General features: G+C 33.5%; 1 protein-coding gene across 1 annotated transcript; it reads right to left on the reverse strand.

Moving 5' to 3' along the window:
• Positions 1-4,956: 4,956 nt before the first annotated feature.
• On the reverse strand, positions 4,957-6,582 carry LOC129303691 (lecithin-cholesterol acyltransferase-like 1). The gene is made up of 2 exons (XM_054943169.1): positions 6,088-6,582; positions 4,957-6,015 (listed from the first exon to the last, which is right to left on the reverse strand). Exons 1-2 carry the CDS (start codon positions 6,459-6,461, stop codon positions 5,079-5,081), a joined length of 1,311 nt encoding a protein of 436 aa, XP_054799144.1. The 5' UTR covers positions 6,462-6,582; the 3' UTR covers positions 4,957-5,078.
• Between the last annotated feature and the right edge of the window lie 3,386 nt (positions 6,583-9,968).

The following is a 9,968-nucleotide window of genomic DNA, read 5'->3' on the forward strand; positions in this document are numbered from 1 at the left end:
CAAGAGAGCTTGTGACACCACTGCAGCAATGATGTCATCATCACTGTCACCATCTCGTTGTACCAAATTTACATTTAGCTTCCGAGTCTTATCATGGTTTGCTCTCTTCCTACACTGTGCTGCATAGTGTTCTGGTTTACCACCGACAAAACAGTCTCCTTTCTTTTTGAAAGAGGGGTTAGAAGCATTGGGTTTGTAATCAATTTTTCTATTCTTCTTGTCTTTAGTTTTAGAATCATACCTCTTGTTGTGAGGCTTTATCTCCACCAGGTTGGCTTTGGATGTCATTTTTCTGGTTCGAGCTGCACGTATTGCCTTGCGGTTGGTATCTTCGATGATGATGTGAGTGATCAAGTCAGTCAAGGACAACTGCTTCTGTTTGTGTTTCAAACTGCTGTTTGTAGTCAAACCATGATTCCGGTAGCTTCTCAATCAGTATCCTAGCAATAAACTTGTCTGGAAGGTTGATGTTTTCAGCACGAAGCTCCTCCAACAGCTTATGATATTCGTTGATTTGCTCCTTGACATCCTTGTTCTCGGCTATCTCCCATTTATAGTAGTTGCCCACAATGAATTTTTGTTTGCCAGTATCCTCAACAGTGTACTTTGTCACCAGGGACTCCCATATCTTACAAGCTTCCTTGTAGACACAGTAGACATCGAACAAATCATTAGATAAAGTGCTAATGATAGTGTGTCGGCATACCTTGTTTGCATGAGTCCATGCAACTCTCTAGGCTTGATTAGTATCAGCAGGAGGCTCAGGCAATGGTCACACCATGCATGTCAAGAACAGTGAAGAAACGTTCCTGCTAGCGTTTGAAGTTCCGGCCATCAAAGACTTCTATCTTTGATATGTTAGGGAATGGCCTCGGTAGGGGAACGGTAACAGCAGCAGGGACGAATTGACCTCCAGCCGAACCACTGGGCATACCTTCGAGAGTGACATTCTCAGCACCGTCGGTCGCCATTGGGTTGAATAGTTCTTAAGATTGTTGAAGGCAGCAGATGCAGAGGCGAACAGTGAGCTACTAATTGCTCGAGTCGTGTCCGGAAGAATACTGTCCTTAAGAACTATTTTGGTACACCTGGACGGTGGACCGGCAGTCCCTCAAGATTAAACGAGCACTTTCTGCAACGGAGCAAGGGAACAGAATAGCGGAGAGTAAAAATGAGAATAGACGAACAGAAGATCAGAGGGAGGAGAGGACGAGAATGCTGGCTCTCTGTTCTGTCCGCACCTATGTCTATTTATAGGCTGAGGAATGAGACACAAACGTTGGGTTATAATTACTAGTTAATGCTTCGGTTATACACACATTAAACAACAAACGTTCATGGATTAATGCTTCAGTTACACGCCTTAAACAGCAAAAACGTGCACGTCCATTAATCCAAAAACGTTCAGCGTTCAATTTGGAGACGTTTGCCAGACAAAACATTAACGCACAGAATTCGGTTTCCAGAAAACTGCCAACTCCTCAAGTTCAACTTGAAAACAGCTAAATCAGAGGTTTTTCGAGTAAGCAAAAATAATTATTTATTTAACCATTTTTGGAAAAATAACCCAGTAAAAGGAAGCCAGTGCCTCTTGAACTCGCGCGCAGGGGGGGCGAATCGGCTGATTTCAACTGCGATTGCCCTGAGTTGGCTTGTCTCATGTGCACGAGGCCACTTCTCTCCCAAGCCCATTTTACTAGCCCACTTCATTCCTTAGTATATATACACTAGGAGATTCCTTCTTTTAGTCAATGTGAGACTTTGATACACACACTTTTGACACACATACAACATAGTTCACCTTTGCAATGCAAATTAGTCAAATAAACTCAGCAGCAAACTCCACGAAGAAGCAAGATGTAAAATAGTCAGTGCTTGGCACTTACTCCCAATTCAGACCACATTATATGTCATTTTTAATTAAATCATGGTTTATAAAAAATGTAAAGTCGGTAAGCTAAGTCAGCTCAACAGGCCAAACCAAACCCACCCAAAAAAGTTAAGGCCAGGTTTAGCTATATAGGCTTCTGTAAGGGGGTAGGATACTTTAAGCCCAACCTGAATAAGCTTGGCACAAATTAAGCTCGACTCAAATAAGCCCAATCTTATTTTAGAATTTTCAGTTATATATATATATATATAAAGTTGGTAATTTTAGTCAATCCCAATAGGTTAGCTCAAATCTAACCTAAAAAGTTAAAGTCAAGCTTAGCTATATATTTTTTTGAGAGGGTATGATACTTCAAGTCCAATTTGAATGAATCCGACCCAAATAAAACAGGCCCACTTGAATTACCGACTCTAGAAAAATATTAGTTAAAACCTTAATTTTCTATAATGTCTACATCTTTCCATTTATGCCTTTTCAAGAGTTCATAGTAATATGTGCCTAGTCCTTAAATATGGAGCATTTAAAGACAAGAAATAAAAAGCAAGGGTATAAATGGAAAATCATAAAATTTACACAATTTCCTATATTTTATACTAAAGAGTATTTTAAACAAACAACTTATATTGTGACCTAGAGGAAATGGACAAGATAAACTATGTTGAAGAATCTCAACATAGTCAATGGTCTCCTAAGCTATATGATTGTGGAAATAAAAAGAAGAAGAAGAATCCTTCATATCAAAACTTAATTCACTTCTTGTTTTGTTATAAATTTTGCAAAATATTATCCTATTATTTTTCCATAAAATGTATAAGTATAAATGTGTTTGTGATTTAAAAAAATTTATGTGAAGTGACAATTATGCCAAAGGATGTCTTTAATATGTGTGTGTGTGCATATATGATTGTGAAAATGGTTTGAGTATGGAAATGTTGGTTTGTGGGTTTTTTTGAACTCAATATAGTATATTGTGAATATGTCTACTTGGAATCTAGATATGTCTTGATGTGACATATGTATAAGCATGATTATTATGAGGGTAAAAGTTCACTCTAAGGGGAGTAGAATTGTATGAAATCCATATGGCATCTACTGACATCTTGGATAGTCTGAGTGCTCATTTTTACTTGTTTGAAAGCCACAACACTACAATCGAGATAGAATGGGCATAAAACTCAATCCTTTAAGCTAGTTTCTCAGACTTGTTTGTCTCCCCATGTTCATGGAGCACCTATTGTATTACATACTTGAAGTGCTTAAAATGCTCGTTTTCAATTAAATCAAAACATACAAATTTTTTGTGAATTATTTATTATGTAACAAATTATTTTCTAGATATTATTAATACATTAAAATCTACTAATTTTGATTTGATTAGATGAAAATATATTAATTATACAAGGCTAAGTACATACATTTTGCTTTGACAAAAAAAAGTATGTAAATTTTACATTCTGGTCAATTTACATCTCAATAATGGAAGAGCTAGAGCTATACATAAAACTTCAAATGTTTCATTCCCTATTCAAATGTGTTTACTTATGCCCGCATTGTTTTAAATGTCTTTAGTTGTAATCATTCTTAGACTAACAAAAATTGAAATTGAGTATCAATAATAGTACCTTATGTTTGCAATTGTAATATGTAGATCGACAGATCATAAAAATTCAAATATGAGCTCAGAAGTTTAGATCAACAGATTATAAATGTGTCTGAAATTATTTTAGATAATTTGATTTGAGTCGTGCTAAATGATATTATCCTTAAGAGTTATTCCGCCACACAAGTTAAATGTGACAATTTTCCAAAATTAAACAAACCTTTCCTATATAAAATAGGGTGCTAGAACAATAGAAATACATATACAATAAAGAATAACTCATGATATGAAAGAGGGATGCTTGAAAGCTCAACAACAATATATTCTAAACACTCTATAGACATGCTTTATATAGGCAATAAATGCACATAAATGTTGGGCACCGTAAAACATTACCATTAACATCTTTAGAGTTTCTAATGACTTAAACATTAAATCTAGATTAAGAAACTCATCAATAGATATTGTATATTTTAAAAAGTTAAAGCTTTAAACAAGTCATCTTTAATTATTTACAAAGTTCTAAAAGTTAATACATGAAATAATTAATCACCATTATGCATTGAAAAATTTTAAAGGTTTGAATACTGAATTTGATCCTTTAAATTATTTTTGAAGATGTAAAATATTTTGATAAAAAAGCCCAACATCACATCTCACTCACATATAATGTATGGGCACATTCACTTTTCTTGGTTCATCTTTCTTACTCAAATTCTCATTTTAGTTTTTATATACTAAGGCTTCCTCAATCTTTAAAAATGCAAGGTTTCTTTTGACACATATAGATAATATATACTCCATTCGTAAAAAAATATAAGGTATTTTTTAAAAGTTAAATGTTAAAAAATGTAAGATATTTTTATTCTTTCGATGTGTAATCATTTCTTTTTTTCAAAAGTATCCCTATTAATAATGACTTTATATTTATTGTAAAGTATTTAATGGGGATAAATATGAAAAGGTAAAATTAATTTGAAGGTAGGTAACTATTTTATTAAGAGGTAAGATTTAATTAAAAATATTTTATATTTTTTAATAGTAAGAATATCACAATAAAATGAACCAGACTCTTGCAAAATAAGCCGTCCTTTCGCAACACAACAATTCAGTGTGTGCGAGAGGCAGGAGGCTTGTGAGTCAAAGATTGGTTTGAAATTAGAAACATGAACACAGGTTCTCCTCAATTTTTTCCGTTTACCATTAAGATCAACAGTTCAAGATCCCCCAAATCCATATTCCTTTGATAAGACAAAATACCATGACACACGAGTCAGATTCAATCCATCAAAAGCCAGCCTTGATGCTGGCTTGAATCAGAAACTTGCGATGCTATCTTCTCTCTCTTTTGTTCACTCCAAACTTATGACACTGATTGAGTAAAGACAATATAACGTGTGTGTATTTCTGAATGCTCTCTCCATAGTAGCAGAAAATTAAAATAATAGTAAGAAAATCCCGGGAATAAGGACAACAACAAAGAACATATGATTTACGGCAAGAAAAAGAGAAGACCACACAAAGTTGTTTCTTCAAAAGAAGCTTTCTGCTCTTTTACATTATATAGAGCTTACTGGCTACTCCGTATCATCGCCTATAAGCATCTACAAAAGTTTGCCCGTGCGCAACAAAAGTCGTTTCATTAGAATTAAGTCTACTTATCACGCCTATCACTCTATCAAGTGCAGCTTCATCTTTCAGTATCTCTGCGTGAGACACACCTCCAATTTTGATCACTTCCAGGCTTTGATTTTTCTTGTCTTCCCAAAGTGACTGAAGACCCAACAGGCTCACCATGTTCACGGTACCGTCTCCATCCCCATAAAACACTTCAGGCTGTTCACCATAATCACTGTTCCTGTAAAACAAACTTTCTGGGGTTCTCACACCCGTTCCCATGACACATGTCACGGGCACTTCCGGTGCTTCAATGTTCTCTATCAATGGCAAAATCCGATTTTCATAGGGATAAACCCCTTCAGGAAAACCAATGTCTTTGAGGAAATCTACAATATCAAATGCTGTATAGTTTCTTTCTTTCGTGATCACTAATGGCTTGATACCACCAAACAATCTGGGACTAGGCAAAAGCCACAGATTGCTCTCAGAGCTTCTCTGTTCTGATCTTACCGTCAATGGGTCCACCAGGGGTATTCCTAGAGTATTCCCGGAAGCAAAGGTGAGTATTTCGTCCACAGCACCACCCCAAGGCGCAGAAAGAGCCACAAAGTGTTTAATGAACTTTTGGCGCCAAGAGAGTGGGTTTCGATTCAGAAGTTGAATGGCGAAGAGTCCTCCTAAGCTGTGTGACACAAGGATCACTTGTTTTCCGCCGTTGGAAGAACTAGCGTTTTCAATCAAACACTTGAGATCTTCCAAGAACCTGGAACCCACACGAGACAAATGACCTGTGGCAGCAAGACCGTATCGGAAATCATAGGGTGCTCCAAACAGGGTTTCACCCTCCACATATCCAACCTCTTCAAGCGCATCCACCAACGGAGCCATATATGCCGAAACGCGCCTGCACAACAATTACAGTCACAATACGCCTCGCGAGTTAAAGACGATACAGAAGCGTAAAAGATCGACTCACTTGAGATAAGGATCGAGATAAAGAAGCGAGCGGGTGGAACCGAATTGAGGGACCCGAGTCTGCACTCCAGGGGCATTAAAGTAATCATCAAGATGTGGTTCGAAGTGAAGCGTCATGCGATGAGCGAAGCAGTGAGTGAAGGGAGGAAGCAGAACGCTGGGATCGAACCACATTCTGAACCAGCCATCGTGGTCCTTGTGCAGTGGGTACCAACGGTCACAAAGGAGGCTCGTGGGTTTGTAGTCGCCGGTGAGCCTGGCTTCTAGCTGGTTACCTCCGGCACCGGGTATTAAGATCAGGGGATGAAGTGTATTGCTCGACCCGCATACAATTTGCAGCATCACGAACAGTGAGGTCGAAGCAATTATCTTCATGACAAATTTCCTATATTGCTTCCGTCGTCTTCTGGTGCTCTCTGAACGGGAGGAGCAATTTGGCCTTGGTGATTGATGGTTTGCAAAAGTACTAGTAGTACTGTGTGGTGGAGAATGGTTTAATTCTTCTATCCCTTTATTTTGAACAGAGGAATAATTTGCCGCTGGAGCGGACCACAATTCGCATTTAACCGGGCAGATAGGCTGCCACGTTGACTGCCTCTTCCATGGAAATAAATTATGCAGGCTTAAAAATGGAAGAAAATATAAAAATAATTTTTTTATTACTTCCTCTCTAATCTTTATTATATGATATTTTTGATCACTTCATGTATTTTAAAAAATTTAATTTTTTAATATCATAAAAAAGTAAAAATTTACTTTTATTTTTATCTTTGATATTAAATAATAATACAATTACATTAAATACCTTTATTTTAATTAAAAAGAGATGAAATTAAAAATGTAGTTTAATTATTACAAAATATTTTATATTTTAAATCAAAAATTACTTTTAAAAATTTTTTTATAAATAAAATTGGAGGGAGCATCTTCTATGGAGGGGCATTTTTATCAAAATACTACACACGATAAAAAAAAATTTCAAAATGCTGCAGCATAGAAAGTATTTCTCAAAATGCTACACCAAAAACTGCTCATAAGAGAAATGAGTTTGTGGTTATATAGAAGCTGTTCTTGCTTAGAATGATTTTAGAATCAAAAATTATTTTTTTATTTCATTAAAAGTGAGATTGTTCACTATTTGAACGATTTTAATTTATTGTTGCTGGTTTGATATTTTTTTTAGTCCTTGTATTCTTTTAACCCATAATCATTTTGTCAAAATTTTTAAAACCCCCAAGCCTAGCTTTTACTTTTTACGTGAAAATGAAAAATTCATGTGCAATGGCTATATAAAGGGTTGAAAACATGAAGATACAGTAGCAAAGTTGAAGCTAGATAGTGTGAAGTCAGTTGTTTTACTGACATATTATACAATATAAAAGAAAATAATAAAATTTTACACAAAATGCTATATTTAAAATTATACTAAGAATGATCTTTTTTAATGTATCAATTTAGTTCCTTCAAAACTCATTCTTGACGGGAACGATTTATGAACTTCAATTGCATCTTACAATTACAATAATAATTTAGTAATCATTTGAATGAAAATGATGAATAATAATTGTTACTAACATGATTAAGGAATTATTATGAGGTATTAAATTAAAAATTATTAATAATAAATAAATAATTTTTAATTTAAATAGTGACTTCCCTGTACCACATCTTGTTCTCCTTCTCATATGCTGTGGCCATTGTTCTTGTTGTATGTTCCCCTCTTCTTGAAATTCAAGTGTATCATTTATCCGTGTAGTCAGCATATTTAAATCAAATTAAGATAATTTAACTAAAGAAATCAATTGTTTAGGGGTGGCATATGCTTCATTTGATGGTCCACCATATACAAAAGTAAAAGTAGTATATTCGATAGAAAATAATGCAGGATCATCAAGTAAAGAATAAATTATCCAAATTAAGTAGGAGTGGGTAAGTTGAAAAGGGATGACGATGAAGGTGACATGTAATGAGATTGATTAAAATTTTAAGACTCTTATTTCCATACATTTTTATTTTTAATTGGTAGTTGGGTAGACAAGTAGCCGCCACGTTGCTTGCTGGGCCTATCTTGAGAAATTTGTGGATAAGGCAACCCAACTCTTGGTAAAGCAAGCTAAGGGTCTGTTAAAAGTTGTTGAAAAATTATTAAGAGAATGTACCTTAATCAGATGGAGAGTAAGGCTTTGAGTGGATAAAAATGAAGAAAATGAAAACTTTGATCACAACACTAACACCAACAAACGTAGTAGATAAATTGAATAGAAATAAAGAACTTTAAAGCCTGAATAAGAGAAAAATGACAGAGTATGATAAATGAAATAGGTAGGAAATAAAGCAAGAATGAAAAGTGTAGGGATAAAATGTTAGAACACTAAATAAATAAGAGCAGATAATATTATATTCAATCTCACTAACTTATGAATGAAATGAGAAGAGCAAAAATTATCTTACACTATTTAGCTTTGCTCTATTTGGCTTTAATTTATCTGATGCCTTTTCATGTTTTCAACCATTTATATAGCCATTGCCCATGAATTTTTTATTCTCGCGTGAAAAGCAAAAGCTAAGTTTGGGAGGTTCTGAAGATTTTGACAAAATGATCACAAGTTAAAAAAATGTAAGGACTAAAAATAAAACGTCAATTTAGCAATAATAAGTTGAAATCATTCAGGTAATGAATGATTTCACTTTTAATGGAATAAAAAAATAATTTTGGATTCTAAAATCATCCCAGGCAAGAATGATTTCTCTAGAATCTCAAACTCATTTATCTTATGAATGATTTCTGGTGTAGCATTTTGAAAAATACTTTTCATGCTGCAGCATTTTGAAACTTTTTTTACTGTATGTAGTATTCTAGTAAAAAAGCCTCTATGGAGAGTGGAGACAATTCACCGCTTTTTTCTTTTGCCAGAGTTCATTAATTCGTTTGGGAGAAATAGAAAGGTTACTAAATCAATGGACTTAAATCTAGGGGTGGGGATTAGTTTTTTACAATGAAACGAAACGAGCGTAGTTTCAAATAGGCTTGTGTTTTATTTTTATTTTATATTTTCTTGGGATCAAAATATAAATATTTTTATTGACTAATTTTTATTTAAAATATAAGCAACTTAGCAAGTGATAAATAAAATTTTCATTTTATCTATGGTATTTATTAAAATATATATCTATGTAAATATATGTCTTACTTATTATAGAGTGCATTAATAATTAGGACTAAAGGTGAAAAGAGAAAATAATAAATATTTTTATAAAAATAAGAATTTTATTTATATGTGAATTTTTTAAAAAAATTTATTTATATTTTAAAATGAAGGGAATATATGCTTCTAGACTAAAAAAAAATTGCTTGCTTACTCCACTAGGGGCCTCCTATTCAATGAGTCGTCCAAACGGCCCTCCAACACCTTTATGCTTTGTTTGGTTGAATAGAAAATATAAGAAGAAAGAAAATATGAGTAAAATTACTCGTAAGTTATTTTCTCTCTTCCGCCGACTGAAATTGGAGCTTCCATGATAGAATTAACCTGAGAGAATAAGACAGTTGAGAATGGGATCAAAAAATAAGGATCTGTTTAAAAATATTTTTATTTTATTATTTTAAAAACTGATGATTTATAAAATATATTTTAAAAATAAAAAATATTAAAAATAAATATTTTTCTCATTGTCCTTTATTCTTTAAAACAATAATCTCAAAACATTTTAAAAATGTTTTTATTTTTTATTTTTTAAAATAATATTTTATTTTTTTATTCTTAAAAATATTTTTTAAAAATACATTGTTAAATAAATTTTTTTATTTTTTATTTTAAAAAATAAAAAATAAAAATATTTTTAAAATAGGGTATCAAATAAGCCTTGAACGGTTTGGAGGCC

The sequence above is a fragment of the Prosopis cineraria genome, unplaced genomic scaffold, assembly GCF_029017545.1.
Source record: "Prosopis cineraria cultivar Desert tree isolate PC_DT_omini unplaced genomic scaffold, ASM2901754v1 PC2, whole genome shotgun sequence".
NCBI lineage: Eukaryota > Viridiplantae > Streptophyta > Magnoliopsida > Fabales > Fabaceae > Prosopis > Prosopis cineraria.

Coding starts and splice junctions, on each gene's coding strand:
- LOC129303691 (XM_054943169.1), bottom strand. CDS start 6,461: ATGAAGATAATTGCTTCGACCTCACTGTTCGTGATGCTGCAAATTGTA. Junction 6,016..6,087: donor TATCTCGATCCTTATCTCAA/GTGAGTCGATCT, acceptor ATTGTTGTGCAG/GCGCGTTTCGGCATATATGG.